Source organism: Prenolepis imparis, unplaced genomic scaffold (genome assembly GCF_030444845.1).
Source record: "Prenolepis imparis isolate NDT839.2.m4 unplaced genomic scaffold, iyPreImpa1.0 SCAF_4, whole genome shotgun sequence".
NCBI classification, from domain to species: Eukaryota; Metazoa; Arthropoda; class Insecta; order Hymenoptera; family Formicidae; genus Prenolepis; species Prenolepis imparis.
In genome coordinates this window covers 5,915,883-5,934,613 of record NW_028141162.1, presented here as the reverse complement: position 1 = coordinate 5,934,613, position 18,731 = coordinate 5,915,883, and the positions used below count along the sequence as shown (strand labels likewise).

Below are 18,731 nucleotides of genomic sequence, written 5' to 3'. Positions count from 1 at the left end.
TTATATATAAAATATTTATGTAGTTCTAACACAAATTGAAAAGAGATCGGAAAGAGCACAAACGAAATGTTGGTGCTATAAATATATTCGATGCATAAAAAAAAATGAAAAAAAGACGCGAATATTTGCATTAAGCGCGGTATGAATCATTATTATGTCGCGCGCGAGAATTCGCGAGCACAATAGATGCAATTAAATGTCGAGGAAATCGTGACGCGCCGTTCAAGCGAACAAGCGAAAAAAAAATCGAAATTTCCGATAGCTCGTTTAACCGCCAATGATTGACATCCGAAAGCGCGCTAAGAGAATGAAAAACGAGGGCGGACATGACTGACTTCGTTCGCTCATGTCGATGTGGCGAGGCATGATTAATATCGAAATGACTTTATTCATGAGAAATCCCTTGCCTTGTTATGCAGATCGAATTTACGGCTAATCATACGATGCTTTCGCGGTGTCCCGCGATCGTCAACGTTACTCTCCTTGCATATCGCTCGCGGCGATGACGCGAAATCGAGATAACGAAGCGAATACGAAGGCGAAAGAGAACAACGCAGAGACAAGTGATACGAGAAACTCTGTATCGACGATTAAATAAGAAAATTATTAAGGATATAGATGCGTATCTTTTACCACGCTCATCGAAAGATTACTGTCCCTTCAGAAAAACGTCATTAATATAACGACGGTACTGACAGCACGGTAGTGCTGATGATAAATTTCAATTTAATGTATTGAATATTCCACCTTTGAAGGCTCGTTAGCGTAATAACCGGTTGAAGGGGCGTGACTGGTTTTTCGCAATTATATATTTCCCGACTAAGCTTCTTGATAAATGATCGGTATTTATTAACACTTATAATGCGGCTTCAAAAATGAAAAAAATTATATTATTAAATATTGTAACACGGAATTTTAAACAAAATAATCGGAATTATCATAAAAGTTTTGATTTATGGAAAATATGTAGATAATTTTAATATGCAATATATATATATATTTTTAGAATTATATAATAAACTATAAAGCTAAGAAACTGCAATACGTAAAAATCTATGACATTCAATCTATGACGTACAAATAGCATTAGTAAAAAAAAACATAGAAAAATACATAACGCAACATGTGAGAAACGGCAATCATCTTACTGCAACATTACAGTCAGCGGCAAGAATGCAAGAGAAATGAGCGCTCGTCAATGAGTGATTCTGATGCGATATCCTATCGATCGCCTGAATTTCCTGCCTCGCAACACGAGCGAGCACAGTTTGTAGAAACGAGAGATAAACGTCTATCTCACTACTGGTCCGAGAATGGGCAGTCGTGCCGGAGTGAGGCGGATGGAGGACGATGCCGTCTCGGCAGAGACGAAAACGAGGAAAGATGGACGAGACTGTAAAGTATTGGAGAGAGAGAAGATGGAGACCGGGAGAACAATCGGAAAAGGGGGGTGAAGAGAGAAAAACAATGAAACACGGAGACGTGAAACCAAGAGAACAGTAGCGGAGAATGAGCTGATTGCAGAGCGAAAAGCTACTTTAAGGCGTATTCATAGCCATCTGTCTGTGCGTTGTTCTCTTTCACCTTCGCGTTCGCATTCAGCCTCGTTATCAAGGGGAAAGGGGCTAACTTCACCCTTCTATCGAGAACAAGTGTTGCTGGAAATCAAAATATTTAAGCGAGTACTCACCTTCGTGCAGCTTCTCCAGGGTTCCCTCGGCCAAGACCGCAGCGAGAAAGAAGGCGAACCAAAGCAAACCGACCATTCTTCTAACTCTTGACATATCCATTCTGTTAGCACTTAGATACTGCAACAGAAACACAAAAATTAAGATTAATACAAGTCGCATGACATTTCAATCGATTAATAACATAATTTTTATAACTTATAATTAAAAATTACACATACAAAAAAAGCTTAAACGTTTTTCGCAAAAGAAACAGCTTCTAAATATCGCGAAGAACTTGGAGAGAAAGCAAAACTCGTGTCTTAAAATACACAGCAGCGATTAACTGGATTATAAATATATACCGACGTCTGTCTGGTGCGAGAGAAACGATGATTGGCGACTGGCCAAGATTCTTCGTAAAGTACTAGCGCGTACGAGCAATTATAAGAACATTTGATGAATCGCAGTGTCTCCGACTCGTACGTAACATGCCGAAGCGAGCGAGTTTTCGGACGTGGCGCGTAATGACACGCGCCAGCAGTAATGACAAACGCGTTACGAGGAAGAACAGCAGCGGAGGTTGTTAACATCGAGCGCTCGGGCAAATATGTTTTTATCGCCGTGCTTCTACTCGAGCACGGCGAGCGTTCCCGGACGGGGTGGGGCAGGAAAGTTCCGGGGAAGTTCGCGCACTGCAGTATCAATAACCAGTTTTCCGAGACGAAAAACTATCCGAGTCTCTTGGAACCGCCGGCGGATATCCTTCCAGAGGATACTCCGCCTCCTTCTGGCGCGGAAGCTGCGGAGCTTCCTCCACCTCTCGCAACCTTTTCTTATACGGCCGCCCGCACACACGGAATCGGAGAGGAAATAAAATAACGAATGGTACTAATAGAGCGCGTTCTTGGTCTCCGGAAAACTTTTCTACTGTACCGCTACTGCAACGCAGCTCCGGGTATTGGTCGGGCGCAGTGCATCGTAAATCAAAAGTTTCTCACCTAGAAGGCGAGTATGTATATAACATTACCGTGCGCAATATCTGTATTTCCCGAGCACTTTTTTTTGCTAGCTTGAAACACAAAGATCCAAACAGACAACTAAATTAACATATTAAATACATACATACATACAATACGCACTAAATTCAGAAGTCTCGTGTGACTAGTGAAATAATGACATATATGATTTTACATTATTGTAAACATTGTAAACAAAATATAATAAAATAAAATGATAGATTTTTATACACATATGTGTGTCATGTCAATAATACAGTAAATGCCGATTATGTGACAATAAATCGACGATTAGTGATATAGAAACGTGGGTCTACTCATCTTCCCGAGATGGCCCATAAATCACGTGTTGAACGAAAGCAAGAGCGAATAGAGAACAAGAGAGATAAATTATTATCAAAGAATTCTGAAATCTTTTACGGTGGATTCCTCCCATAGTAATTTGCAAATATGTAAGTCATTTTATAATAAAAAAAAAATAATATTTGTACATTTATTTTATTTTTGGGGAAGCAATTTTAATAGGGGAGAAAGGGATTGAGATTTTGTGTTTAAAATAACATCAATTAATTACTTTGAAATATAAAAGAAAAAATATAAAGCTAAAAAAAATAGATTTTAGTTTTTGTAATGTTAACTCATTTGTGAATTACTCTATATCTGTATAAAAATAAGTCAACTCCACTAGATAAATATAACAAAAGACAATAAATCTCGAGGTTTTCACGTTCGCTCAAAAGACAGAGGAATCATATGAAAACATTTCTGTCACGTAAAAGATAAAAACTTTTATCATATAAATGGTAGATACTGCATGAATATAAAATCAACTCAAGTTAATAATCTTTGCGACAGCCTTTCATAGTAAATAATCCTAGTTACGTAATGTTTGAAATTCAATATGCGCGAAACGTAAAGTAATAAAATGCAGAGATTAAAGCGTACGACGATGAATTTACTCTTAATTATAATGCATCTGCTCATATAACGGGACGATAAAGATGGAATCAAATTAAGAGAAAATCGAAATACCATCTTCAGGATTTCCCACCGATATTCCCGCGATTCAACGTTCTCGGTTCCTCAGGTCTTGAGTGCGCTTTCGAGAAGCGATGCACTCATGGCATACTAAAACGCCTCACTTAATCAGACTTCGGCTTTACGCAAAGCGGCATTTCTAGGACGCTCGTCTTTGGATCTGTAATTTGCGCGATACCCTCAAAGCCACCGAGCTCAGCTGTCTCCGTCTGCTTTAACGATTACGAGTACACGTAACTGGACATTCCTTTGGTCGCTTATACGGCCTGTAAGACTTATCGACGAACGCGCTATGCTCGAGTACACGCACACAGAAGAACGTGTATAACTATGTATACATTGTATCGGAAAACGATTTCTAAGAGTGACCCTTTAAACTCCGCTTTATGTTACTGTGATGTTGACAAGCACGCGGATTACCTAGCAATAAATAATTGAGATAAACGGTATTATATTATAATTGCTAATTAATATTGAAAAATTTGAAAACAATTTTATCGAGTAAAATTCACAGATTATACCGGAAGAATATTTAATAAGAGAATTGTAATTATATATATAAATTCTAATTGAGAATTATAAGATTGTCTAAAACAGTGAAAAGTCATTTGCAAGTTATATATTTAATTATTTCAGGTACCAGTCTTGTTAATAAATTTGTAACTCGTGTTAATTGATTAATGGAATCGCGACTTTGACGGTAGTAAAGTAATTGGGAAAGGATCGCAGGCCTCAGGGCTAGAACGCCCAAAGCAGCAATAGCCACTTAGCCACATTGCAACAGGCATTAGCGGTAACGAAGTTAACGAGAGCTCGGTTAAACCGGTTTAGAGGTTACGAAGACGTGCCAGGGGGACGGAAAGCCTAAAACCCGACGGCGGTCTTCGGCTAAGCCTGGCTCCTTCGGCCTTGTTGGAATTAGCAACTTCCACGGCAACCTTTCTTCATCGTCTTTACTTTCTTTTCGTATTCAACGTTTTCCAACCAGAAAGACTTTACATTTCATTGTAATACTTCAATCTATTAAAGATATCATACGATTCAAAGAAAAATTGTATCATATAAAATAAAATGTGTATTATTTTTAGTTATCTTTATATTTTATAAAATACTAATATTTTATAAAACGTTGTCCAATACCTACTATTCGTTTTGATTTAACAATTAATCTCCTACTTTTACTGTGTATTTGTATGATATTGATCGCAATTCTCGTTGAATCTCTCTATTGATGTAGTGTAGACATGATTCGCTGAAACTAGATAGCTCAAGTTTTTAATTTGCTCGTACGACTCTGATTTTTCTTCTAGTGGAATGTATACGAGGAACCTCTCCGATTTCAATTTCGCCATGAAGAATCCCCCTCGACTCAACTTCGGTATAGAAATGCCGGACAAGAGGGAGTTCTCGAGTGCACTCGAGACTGAAGGACGGTCAGGATCAATATTTATAATCTAGATTCTAGACGGTCAGGTCCATGTCTAAAAGCGCCAAACAAAACCCGTGGTCAGTTTTGCCACATTCGATTTTTCGAGATTATTCCACAAGTATCCGTATGTATATACGTGTGTATTACATTACGATAATACTTGAAGAACTGTGTGCCATGAAATTTTCTGATATCTTTATTTATCAAACTTTTTATGTATATCTGTATTTATTTAACTATATATTTATATATTTATGTATTTATATTTAAATTACATCTATATTTTAATGGGCGAGAAAGAGCCAGACGCGGATGATAATGAGTCAGTTTCAATGAAAATAAATTCTCCTTGAAACTGATTAGTTGTGCACAAGGCACAAATTTTCCTCGAGACGCGCGATATAAAGTAATTTAATAAATCTCAATTCGAGATATTTTATTTTTAATATATCTCTCTGTCCCTCCTAAAGAAGCGTAGGCGAGATCGGAGCAAAGTCGCTGAATCGGGAATCGACAGAGGAGTTTATTAAAAATAAAATCTCGACGAAAGATTTATAAAATTACTTGGTATCGTACCAAGGAAAATTTGTGCCTTGTGCGCAACTAATCAAGTTTCAATGAAAATTAATTTTTCCTTGAAACTATCATCGCACTACCATCCACGTCTAGCTCTTTTTCGTCTGTTGAAATTTAAATATGTATTTCACATTAACTAAAGTCTTAGTTATATTTATATACTCGTGTTCGTTCAATTTCTTTCGAGAGAGTCGCTATCTCTGTCGTTATATTTAACCGTTTAAAACAGTCGTTGGCGGCAAATGATCAGCTTTGTTCTGAGAACACGCAGGTCCCATTAACGGAATCACAGGGGCATCGGCCCGGAGCTGCTTGCACGCCGCGCACTCGCGATCACTGTGCTAGCATGCCTTCAAACGAGCTTCCTCGAGATCTTTTTATTTCATAGGAAACGGAGGAAGAAAAGGCGGCTCTAGCTCGTTAGCGCGATTACAGTGGAAACTACGGCGGGAACACCGATCACACAGCTATCTGCCGTCTGCGGACAGACATGATGGCAGCCTTTGTGAAGTTCACGAGTGGCCGATAGTTGACTAAGACATTCCATCTACAGACAATTTCATCCGGACGCGATCAGACACCCGGTGGTTCGACGGTCTCGACGGTGATCGTGTACGTTTATCACGGCGTAGAAGACGGCGAATGGGCGGCTCAAATCCTTTGAAGTTTCTAAAAGCTATATCTCGTCACACCCCGATGTAACAACCTTGGTGGTTTATAGTGAAGTAGTCGATATAAAAGAAGACTGCTAAAACGTGTGCAACGCGAGATGAAAGACCTTAAATACATTTGCATCGATCTATCCGTGGTAGCATTGTGTTTTATTGAGTTCCATTGAGTAATTTGCACAGAGAGAGATAATATCCTTTCATTGAAGCATATAACAATGTAATTTTATCTCGTATTTATAATTTCTTTCAAGATTGAGAGATGTTAACCAAATTATAATCAAACGTGAGATCAAGTAGTTTAACTCTTATAAAAAATTTAATTATAATAATAAAGACGAAGTAAATAGAATATATAAGATCAAAGACTCACAGAATTTTTAATACTTCAGAAGCGATTATTTTCTTTATACTTTTTTTTATTTAGCATAATTTAACCTTCTGTATAAGATACATTATTGCGATTACAAGACAGGCCAACATAAGGTTCTGCGATTTAAGCAAATAGAAACTTTGTTGTGGGGATCTTGAAGCATCGTTATACAGACCTACGTCCCCAATGGAGGGTTGTTTTTCCATCGAATCAGGGTAGACTAGCTTTTTCACTAATGAATCGGGAGTGTGAGAAATGTTTCGAAAAGACAAGTCTTCTTTTTTTGAACTTATTTAAAGAATGAACGTGATTTAGATTCCGATTTTTTTAAACAGCATCTTATTGAATAATGCAAAAAAATAGCAAATATATATATGTACCTATATTGTATATATATTTTCTTAAGAATTATTATTTATTACGAAATAAATATTTTAAAATAATAATTGTAATATATGTATAACATTTGTTAACAAAATAAACAGAAATTTATGTCATCTAAATGAATACTAATCAAAAGCTACAATAGCTCCAGTCATAACGCTTATACATGCTCTCGTAAACTCTTAGTTCATTCCCGAATGTTCGCTTTATTCACTCTTCGCGTTGGAACTTTTTTAATTTCCGCCCATGGGAGCTGAAAAAATGTTGGCGCAAAAATCCCTGCAATATTTACTCACATATCCTACCTCTTTCTCGTTTTGTTCGCAAATTTCGTAACTCAATCTGGCGCATGCATTCGAGTTTCTCCCTCTTCCCTTCTTCCTACGCTACCAACTGTGAAAGCTTGAATCAATATCAATAATCCTTCCGGTTGCACTCTTCCCATTTTCTTCGCCTCCGATTATTTCGATCTAAATGACACGGATGCATTTTGATTCTTCGGCATGGCCGACCATTTCGCTGGTAGTATTATATTTTAGTCGCGCTTAAAACCGATGGGCTCTTAACGCTGTCAAAGGTCCGTAACGTTCCCAGTTTTAAGCCACCCACGACGATGTGATAATCGAGTGTGCTACGCTTTTAGCTATAATGGGCAAGTACACGCGTCGCTAGGAGTGCGCCAAAGAGAACCAAGCGGAAAGGGAGTTGCGCAGGGCGCAACGCAAAAGGGGGCAGCGAACGAGGCAGAGCGCGCGTACCACGACGAACAACTGCGTGGTAACTGAATTACTTGGTACATCGCGCTTACTGGTTCGATGATGCGATTTTACGACAATCCAGCGCGCGGCGAACAACGACAATGACGACGGCGGCAACGACGCGACGGCGAATGAATTTTCATCGCTGTTAAAAGCGACACTTAATTAATGCATCGAAGATCTATAATATTAAAGCAATTATCGTGCGATTACCTCCATCTAAATCAACGATTATAAAATAGTTCCAGAACACTGCTCACTTATTTATTATCAATTTCAAAATTTTAATTTTAAATTAGAATCTTAAATATATAAACTGAATTAAAAATGTATCTTTTTTATCTGTAATTATCTCGTGCCGAATCCTCGTGCGTAATTTTGCACTTCTGTACATGTAATACTTAGTTTCGCACTGATGGGTTGTTAATTGTCGTTATAGAAGAGAGAGAGAGAAATTTTGTTCAAAGCCATTTGTCTCGGAACATCTGCCGTACGTTTCGAGAGAGAAAAGTTGCTCTCTCGATCAAACATTTATACGAAACAACCGCGATGCGCATAACGCGCGTCGGTTAGAGTTTCTCTGTCCTGAAAATAAATTTACAATTTAAGCTATTAATCTCCCTGACTTGTGCGCTATTCATCTTGATCATTACACACGTGTTGCTACTGGCATGTATTACATGTGTATATGTTTTTCGTTATTTTCCTTCCGATGGCTTTTATTTATCCGTCCATGTATCTTTCGTTACGCGTTAATAGGAAAAAGCAATGGCAAGTAGAGATAAACCGACACTACGTCTTTTTGCCGGATAGTTTAAACGGAGAAAAATTCAAGAGTGTATCGCGAAAGAAAAATAATTACAGTTTCAATCTTCCAGCTCCCCGGAGAATTACTACGCGGTCGGCGGAACGAATTGACCGTGGATAGAATAGCGCGGGAGTGAAAACTGGAACAAGTAAAATTTATTTGCGACCATGTGGTAAACTTTAATTGTAAATTCGTTCTGCTATACTAATGGATAGAACTGAGAAACTGAGAAAGTGTAAGAAAATTGATCGATGAAAGAATCAAGCCGACAGATGTATCTAGAGATTCTGATTTATTACGATACTATATATAAAGAAATTAACAAAAATAAAAATAAATTATTATTGGACTAACAATGAAAATATTGAAAAATGAAAGATACAGTGAAAATCTGCAGCATCCAAAATACAGAACTTTGGCCATTCAAGGGCAACGACGATATTGCGAGTTTGACGGATTTAACTGTCGCATATCGTATCAACTTTACTTGTTTATATCTGTGCCTTTTCGTCTCTCACTTCTATATATTGATGTTTCTTTCTTTCTCTCTTCCTTTTTTTTTCGAAAGCTGATTGCGTTGGGAATATAATTTGATTGCTTCGGTGCCTGGTCTCAATAGACGCGGTAATCCTAGCTCGCGGCTTAATGAAAAAGTATTATTGGCTATTCTTCTTCTAGTGACTCCGTTGATCCCGCGGAGTCCGAAATTGTACTTCCACGTTATACGACACGAAAAAAAGGGCATTAAACGATGAGGAATAGCGCTCATTGAATGCAGTGGTCCCATTGCGTATTCACGTATTGCTCCGGCTATTTTGAAAGAGCCTGTATATAACGCTATCAAGCTGCTCTTGGCGTTATATATAGGAAGTGATGAAGTATGAATTGAATTTTCAGAATGGTGGCAACATTACTCTTCTTGCATTTATAATTATTCTAAATGAAGATTGGTGGCAGATTAATCTTCCTACGTTATTTATCAACTTGTCAGATGGTCATTAAGTAAATGAATAATTCTGTTCATAGCATTATATATTTTATGCTGTTTGCGCGTTTAATGTAGCTAATCGCAAAACATTTTGATAATGATCGTATTAAGTATTTATCTCGTAACTTTATATATTAACAAATCCTAATAAAATATTTTAGAATCGTTACATCAAAAATTAAGATTTCTCTTTCAAAGCACACACAATCTCTGAGACAAAATAAAATAACTAAATAAAACAGAAAAGGAAACTGATCATTGTGCAAATGAGTTTGTATCAGCAATACATCATTAGACTGTAAATTAATCCAATTAATTTATGCCATATATAAATCTGCCTTTGTTTCTGTTCCTCGATTCAATAGCCTCAACTTCCATTAGTCTCTTTGCCTTGTTTTTTTTCTTCAAATTTTTGCCGACCTTTGTCGAGACTCTCCGCTGGAGCGTCTTATTCCGCTTCTCGACCTATCGTTCCGCGATGCCGCTTCGTTAGTGAAAGATTCCTTTACCAAAGGATTCAATGTACTTTAAAAATATTAAAGCGTACACTCGCTCCCCCCTAAGCGATACATTTGTCCTTTGTTACGTTCCGTTAAGCAGCTCCCAAGAGTACCTTCTTGAAAACAAGATTTGGATGAATGCCTTTCATTGGATTCTTGAGACAAAAAAAAAGAAAAAAAAGAAAAAAAAAGAAATTGTTACTGTGCGCTCGTCCCGTTCGTAATGATATAAAACATAAATGAGTACACGCGATATCCGCTTTCCATACAGCTCTTCTACATAAAAACGATAAAAATGCGATATTTACATGAAAGTAAAGTTATAATTATACAAATTTGACTCCCAAAGGTAATTTAAATCTGCACAAATATTTTTCCTGAGACTGTACGACTTTAACTCGGATCACGATACCTACTCCAGTTGCTGCCATCGCCTCGTTCGTCGAAAAATATCTCATTTCTTCGAATACATAAAAAACGCAATATCACACAACATGAAAAACGAGAATATGGTTGGAATTGTCGGTCTAATATCTTGTATAGCGATCAAGCGATGAAAAGGCCGTCGAAATAGCCATGAAAAATTACGGTCACTTTGCTCGATAGCAAAAGTAGCTCGCAGATTTCCCCGCAGAGCTGCGAACAAGAAAATGGAATATCTGACCTGACGAGATCGGCCAATATATCATCGTCAAGTATTGCTGCAATGGCGTCTTCGGCGTCGTTACAGGAAGAACCTCGAAATTCATCGCAATCTTCAACGATGCGATAACAGCCCGAGCACCGTGAAAGAAGTAAGGGCGTTTACGTCTCTATTGCGGAAGCGAGTCGGAAAAGAGCGTGCAGTCAACAGGACCGTAAACTTATCGGTGACGCGTCCAACTACAAGAAGCAATCGTCTTATATATTATTCCTCAGCTGCCGCATCTCGCTCGTATCGTGAATATATCATAAATCTCTTTATAACGGCTCGGTTTATCTCGACTTTATCGTTGTCTCGTATAATTCGTTAATGATGCTGTAAACGCGGCCTGCATAATAGGTGCTCGCCCGTAATAGGCACTCGCTCCTGTTTGTCACTGAGCGAGAGAAAGCTCGTCGATACGATTGCGGTTCATACATTGCGCCACCGACCAACTAAAGTCGATAATATCTCGTTCCCGAGTGAAAAATTCAAAGTCTCTGCAAACATGTTTCTTTTATCGACCTCGGCGAGATTAATAGCGCCAGCTAATATTTTTGTTCGACTTGCTTTCAACTTCTTGGCGAAAGTTCACTTGACGCGATATGTAAACGCTCTTGCTTTTAATGATCTTCTTTTCAAATCAACAATGTTTGATCAAAGGGTAAATCTCTTAGAATCAAAATGGAATGAAATAAATGACGGTTTTCCCGTCTATAAAATTTGCGATAGATATATGTGCTTAATTTTCCGAGTCTCGCGTTCTGTTGGCAATTATTTCGTTTGAATGATGGCCGGGTAACACTGTATTTTTCGAGAAAGCCATTTAGGTAGAAATCGTAACACAAGCGAAACGCCTCTCATGGGTCCGAAATATCCCGACTACCCTCACGTGCCCAAGGGCAGTCAGCTCGAGTATGATTCATCCCTCGATTTGTTATTTTCGCATTAACCAACTTCCTCTCTTCACCCTCGTGGGGATTCCTTTCTGACTCGCGCGGATACGACGAATGTGGTCGATAGCTGGAACGCCATTATCCAGCTGTTGGCGCGCTAACATCTTATTTATGAAGGAACTAGTCATTGGCACGCATCTATCAATTTACTCCTAACAGAAACGTAATACGCGGCGGTGTATTCTTGACTTTTCCTGCATCCCCATATACGTATCATACTTTGAAGCTATCATATGGCTTGCTGACAGAGATTGATCCATTTTCTTGAATAACGTAATAATTGAATCTTTTCTTGATTTTAATGCTTTGCTTCATTATTAACTCGATATGAAGCAACGAATTACGATTAACGAGGAAAAAGTTTCAAGTCATATAGTCTACTTACTCTCTCCCTTACGTTCCCTGATAGCATACGATACACACTAATGGATTCTCTTCGTTCTTCAACTACGTAAATGTAATTAATCGTTACATTTCTGCCGTACGGAAAAAGCTACAGCTCACACCGTTATACTGCCACTGCGTAATCGCTAATAGCATACTCTCTCGCTCGACAGCGTCCAAGTCGTAGAATAAGAGGAACGAGATAACATTCCTCGTCCACCGTGAAATTCAAAGAGAGGCGAAACGCCACGCGCTCTCGTTTAATATGCGTAATCTTATTCGCAATAAGTATCCCCCCGTTCGCATAATTAGTCCAAAAGATAAGTATAATTGCGACTTCATTTCCTTTTACTTTCAAGAACTCATTTAATATTACATATTCAAGTATAACGCGCCGTTTGGTATTTTCATTAGCCACGTACTATATCAGCGAGACATAATTTTACAAACATCTCGCGTCGTTATTATTGTCTCCGATTGAAAAGTTTCCGAAGAAATGTTCCACGACACACAGCTTTATTTCTCGGTATAATTTACCACGCGTACGAGCGCTTTGTTCCGGATATCCCTTAAGGTTACGATGCCTTACCAACGTGCATGTAGCAACATTTAATGCTCGACGTTGCTATAAAAGCGACGGTTGCATTTGTACGTGGAGTGGGCTGACGACGAGCGTGTTAAATCGTAATGGGCGTAAAATTGCATGTCGCGTTGCGCGAAGCTCATGCAAAAAACAAAAAAAAATAAGAACAAACGAGTCAGCATTTTCTTCTAGCAATATAAGGACACTGGTTCCTAGAGGACGAGAAAATGCATTGACCGTAGGAATATAAATTTTCCGCTCGGTATAAATATATGAAAAGAAACACATGCTGGAAATATATATAGCAAATATTGCGAGCTAGTTTCATACGTGTATGATTTTGCAATAAATGTGCAATAAATATGATTACAGCGCGCGTGACATACAACAATCTTAATGAGATCCTCGTGTCGCATATCGCGACGATGCTTATAACGGCGCATGCATTGAGTTCAGAATCAACGAGTCCCGTATCCTTATTGTCAGTCACGTGGCTATATGAGATTCCTCGGATCGCAATCTCGTCTTATTTCCGCGGGAGAGAGGCGCGGGATGTTGGTAGATGGAACGTACACATATACATACGTACGTACATATATATATACACACACGTAAGACGAATCGCGTCGAATGCACAGAGGGAAAAGCTCACGAGCGTTACTATGATCGCGTGTAGCGCAATAAAGTGCACATTTACCTTCCGCGTGTACGTACGTATGTGTTACGGCGCGTAATTTAGAATAATTGAAATACACGAGCGCGTAACTTGGATTACCTCGGATTCGATTCAACAATTGCTTCAAAGCAATTCGATCGCCCCGCGCAAAGTATTGTGAAGGCTTCATCTTGCTTTTATCAACGCACCTTTGGGAAACGATCGGCTAGCATGAATGCTAGTTGAATGTTATTGATCAAGTGACGCTACTGCCCGATTTGCGGTTCCTCTCTTGCGTACTTGCGCTCGTAATTTCTCATTAACTCGCGGAATCTCTCACGCGTCGTGTGCTTTATCGTCCGCGTAATCGCCATCAATATAACGTAAAGTGAGACGAAATCACTCGCGTAACATTACGAAATCATCGCAAAATTTATCGATACGATTGCACGAGCCGTAATCACCCATATCGACGACTATGTCATATAAACGATCTATTACATAATCGAAGAGGAAGGTAATTAGACTACGATTTGATTCTGCCATAATAACCCGACTACGAAATAAAGACTCCAGAAACATAGCAATTTCCGGTGAGAATAATTTTAGCGATTTATCACACCGAGATCTCTATATAACACCCAAGTTCAAAGTGGTAATATTCAGATTTGGAGCGCGCTCTGGTCGCTGGAGACAGTTACGTAATTCTCTCCTCGCAATCACGGCCGAGATTGTAATCGTGTCGTTACACGCGGTAAGGCCATCCGTTTCATGGTACCGGGAGCTCCGAGAAAAAGTCTTCGGGCGATAGTGCGGCTAATCAGAATCCGGAGACGCGGTAAGTGGAGAAAACCGGCCGCTTAGACACGCTTCTGAAGTCTCAGCGAAGCGTAAAGTAATCCGGTGCCGTACGCGGGTTCCCAAGGTATCACCTCGAATCGTTCCTACGACGCCGAGGCGGGAGATTATTAATTGTAATTAAATTCAGAGAGCCGGATAAGAGAGGGCCGGTGCGGTTTAAGCGGCTAATTCGCAGCCCATCGCGCTGCTATACTCTTGCAGACCCTCGTATTTTATGCTTCTAAAAAAATTATCCTTAGCCACGGCGCTTCAGTGTAACGGATTTAGCGAACCGCCGCGGGTCTTTGAAACTTTTAGCGAAACGAGACTTAATAAGGTGCGGTTTAACGGCTATTTTATCAAAGGTTACATGTGTGCTGTGTAAAGTGCTTTTCCAACAGCTGCGCCTCGGAGGAGAGATATAAGAAAGATGTTCCGTTCGTTTAAGGTTTAAGGAACGCGTAACATCGTTTAAATTCGTTTATCGTTCACATCTTGAACCAATCTATTCAATGACGGAATTGTAAGAAAAATTTCAGTCGCAATTAAAAAACTTTAATAGGCAAAGTCATCCGCGCTTTCTTGTAACGTGAAATTTTTCTCTTGATCCTGTTTCCTCCGGCCCCCGCAATTTTATTGTAACCACGATACATCGGGGAGGTAGGCCCATCCAAAACAAGCGACAATCACGACTGCGGTTAATAATTCGGTACCGCAAAACCATGTGCGAGAGGACGCGATAGGCGAAACATCGGGGTGCTGCGGTCGCGACGTAAAACCGCGAGTTCGATAAAATCCGACGCCGCAGCCGAAATATCGTCCGACTCTCCTGCGTCGCGTCGGTGACGTGAAAGTAAGTTCCGACGAATTAATAGTATACCGACCATATATTGGACACAAATATAAATATAGCCTCAAGTTATTCAACCGGTAATGTTAGACGCGAATATTAAAAACTGCTAATGCATAGAATATCGTTGAATTAAAAATTAAGTAGACTCTTTCTGATTAAGATAAATCAGATTGATAAAAGAGAAGAAAAATGCGAAATTAATTAATAAGATGTTTTTTTAACGCCATATATTTGGTGGATTAATGTTGTATTATTATGTGAATATATATTTGGCACCTATATTGCAAAAATCATATATCTAATTGGTAACGGATCGAATGCCACAGTGTGTTTTTATTGAAACTGTCAATAATCGAAAATACCTTACCAAGGCATGATTTTTTTCAAAAATACATCTAACAACTCAGCTAAAAAAATTGATTTCAAAAATTCAACTGAATAAAATTCATTATAAATTCTTGTTTTTACATCTGCATATTATTTGAATGTCTGTACATTCTGTACAGTCTGTTCGTTATATATACATATACATAGATTCGAGTTGGATTAATACATTTCCAATAAAGTAAATATTTTTAAACCAATCCTAAAAACGTTCTACCGCTTTTGTAAATCTTTACAAAGCAGTATATCAATATCAAGTAATCGATGAAATAAAGAATGTTATTTTCTAGAGACATATTTTCGTGTCACAACACGTTATATGTCGTGAAAGTTCAATATCCATTACCGGTGGTCCAGAAGCGTGGGACGTACGCTCGAAGAAAGTTCGATGAGTCTCCACGGTGGTGGAACAATCTCGAATTTTCATAAAGCGTCCGCGTGTGTCTGGTGCATTACTCACGATAATCCCGAGCCGCGGTTGGCGGGCCGTAGAGTATGAAACCGCAGACCAAAGCCGAGACGAGAGAGTAGGTGCAGAGGATGTGCTCCGCGTTAGTTGCGCAAACTTATCGTTCAAGTTTTAATTCGAGCTGTTATTTATAAGCGTCATGCATTATCGCGTGCCAACTCATAGCTAACGCCGAAAAGCAGCCGCATTTTCCCGACACCTACGAACCGCTTCGTTGAATCCCCCATTCAACATTGTATTTTAGTCTGATTTTGCCTATACGATGAATTATGCATAGTTCGCGAATGGTGTTCGCGCAATGAATGAACTCATTTGTAACAACGCTTTCGGGAAAATGGTCTGTTTATTTTCCAATGCACGATGCATTCTGGTCTCTTGAATTTCGCAATCATTAAAAGTTATCGCATTTTTATTGATTTGGACGGAAACGTAATAAATCAGAATTTTTCCGTGCGAAAAAGTTCGATCAAAACACACGCAAAAAAAAGATACCAACAATTATTCTTTCGACGCAAAACTACTAAAAAAATATAGCTACTAGGAACGTTTTATGTTTATGTAATTGATGCACGCTTGTTCTCGCGCGCACAATAATAATTTTAATAAATCATTATTTGATTTTATCGAGTTGTCCGTGTATTCTCGCGCTTCCGCTGTGTCACACAGTCTCTCTCTTTCTGTCACGCTCTATATCACATCTACTCTTCGACTCTCGTCGCCTCTCTGCGGGGTGGCAGAAAGGTTAATGCAGTTACTCGGTTCCCTCTCGACCCCACACCTCGCGCCCCATGCTTTCGCACGGAGAGAGCGTTAGGGCTCTTCCCGTCGAGACAGGCGTTAGAGACGAGCATTTTAGTAAAATGGCCTGAAAATGCAATTATCGGCTATAGGTGTGCAGTAATGAATTGCCTACGTTATCTATATAGAAGCTTTTGAGAAGCCACCACGCTGACTAGCGATACGGATTCGCCAATTTTACGTCAAAATGCCCGCGCCTTTGTCGATCTTCAGGGCGAAGTTCGAAAAATCAAAAGATGATGAAACGCGGCTGATACCCGCGATAATTCGACTTACCGAGTGAGATTACGAGGGTCCCGGCCAAGGCCTCGGGCAAACACTAAGGACGCCATCGTTCAAGGGAATTAATTTATGGATTAATAAGGAACCCCTCTCGGGACCTAATATATTTATGCTGGTAATTCGCGTACCACCTGGTTCTGCCGGGTTGTAAAGCTCGCAAACTCTCCGCTGGTTACACATGTAGCCTAGTAAAGCTTCCTCTACTGTAAGTTAACGAATAATTCAAACTTGCCGTGGAGAATATATGTTTAACGTAATAATTTGTAATGCATATCGATAATGCAAGTAAATTCGGATGCTAGTACAATAAATCGGGCATTATAAAGACTTAATATTAGATTAAAGTTTGCATTTCCAATTTTCGACAAACTAAGTAATTAATCCCGCGCGATGCTATAGGGAAGCGTATAGAGTGCTTACGGCGAATTATCTGAGAGCTTTGATTGTATCCGAGCTAACCGGTACGGTGGCAATGTTTGGCGGACAATAGCGCACGGAAGTGACGGTAAGTAACATTGGAACGACGTTAACGGAATGAGGTCAACGGTGCTCGAGATCGTCCGATTCTCAATAGCAGCGCGCGAAGTAGAGTTAGCGGGGGCAGGTGATACCGAGAGATGTGGAGGAAGAGGAGGAGAAGGTGGCAATGGCGGAGTACTCGAAGGTAGATCCGCATAGTGCTTACCGGTTTAGTTCACAGCTCGTGGTTTCCGTCAGAGAGGATCTCGGAGTGAGCTCGTTGAAAGCGCATCCGCTCTCGTTGGCTGCCGCCGAGCGTGTAAATAGGGCGTCTTGTTTATAGTTCGACATTGAATAATCATTCATCAAGCGAAGCCTTAACGAACCAAATGGACAAAGCATAGCGGATCGGAACGAGAAGTCGACCTCGTTTTCGTGAATTCTCCGCACACCATCCAAACATCTCGTATGCAAATTATGTCTCGACATAAGAAGCGACAATTGGCCCAGAATTAGTAAAGAAGAGAGAATAAAGAGAGATCAAGTATCGCTCGTGATATCTTGCTACTTTCTCATAATCTAAATAAATATATAAATTTCCTCTCTTTAATTAATCCAATTTTCTTAATTCATAACATGTCCGTAGGATCGATATTTATGAGACGCTGCTCTTAATTAAACGTATACGAGAATTTTATCGACAATCAATGCGATACAATTTAGCGTCATTTCATCTCTCAGTTTTTTCTTGGCACGCGAACAATTTTTTTCACTGATCTACTATTATTATGGCCTACTTTTGTACATCTTTATAACAAAGAAAATTTATTTTTAGATATGACTCATACATATACATATATATGATTCATAATTTCCGATAAAAGCATTCATCTAACAAACGATATATATCGAGACATTTTATTCGCAAGCTGAAGACAATGAATCATTGCAATTATTAATCATATAAAAAATTCATGCTATTATTCATAACGATCGTGATTCTTTTTTAGTTCGTGAAATAAATAGATATAACACACATTTCACATTATATTCAACTTGTAGGAGACGAAAAATGCAGTTGCGATTTCAAGCGAAATTTCTACGTAAAAGCGGCCAACAAATGTGTAACAACAAATCGCTTGGTATATCGAGATACGAGACTCTCGATTTACAAAATT

The 18,731-nt window shown here is 39.1% G+C and overlaps 1 protein-coding gene across 1 annotated transcript in view; it reads right to left on the bottom strand.

Moving 5' to 3' along the window:
* Window positions 1-18,731, bottom strand: part of Sema2a (Semaphorin 2a) — a 190,023-nt gene that overhangs the window by 157,490 nt on the left and 13,802 nt on the right. Inside the window, exon 2 of the mRNA XM_083037281.1 lies at window positions 1,691-1,808. Coding sequence (XP_082893407.1) covers window positions 1,691-1,808 — 118 coding nt within the window. The remainder of the gene's footprint in view (window positions 1-1,690; window positions 1,809-18,731) is intronic.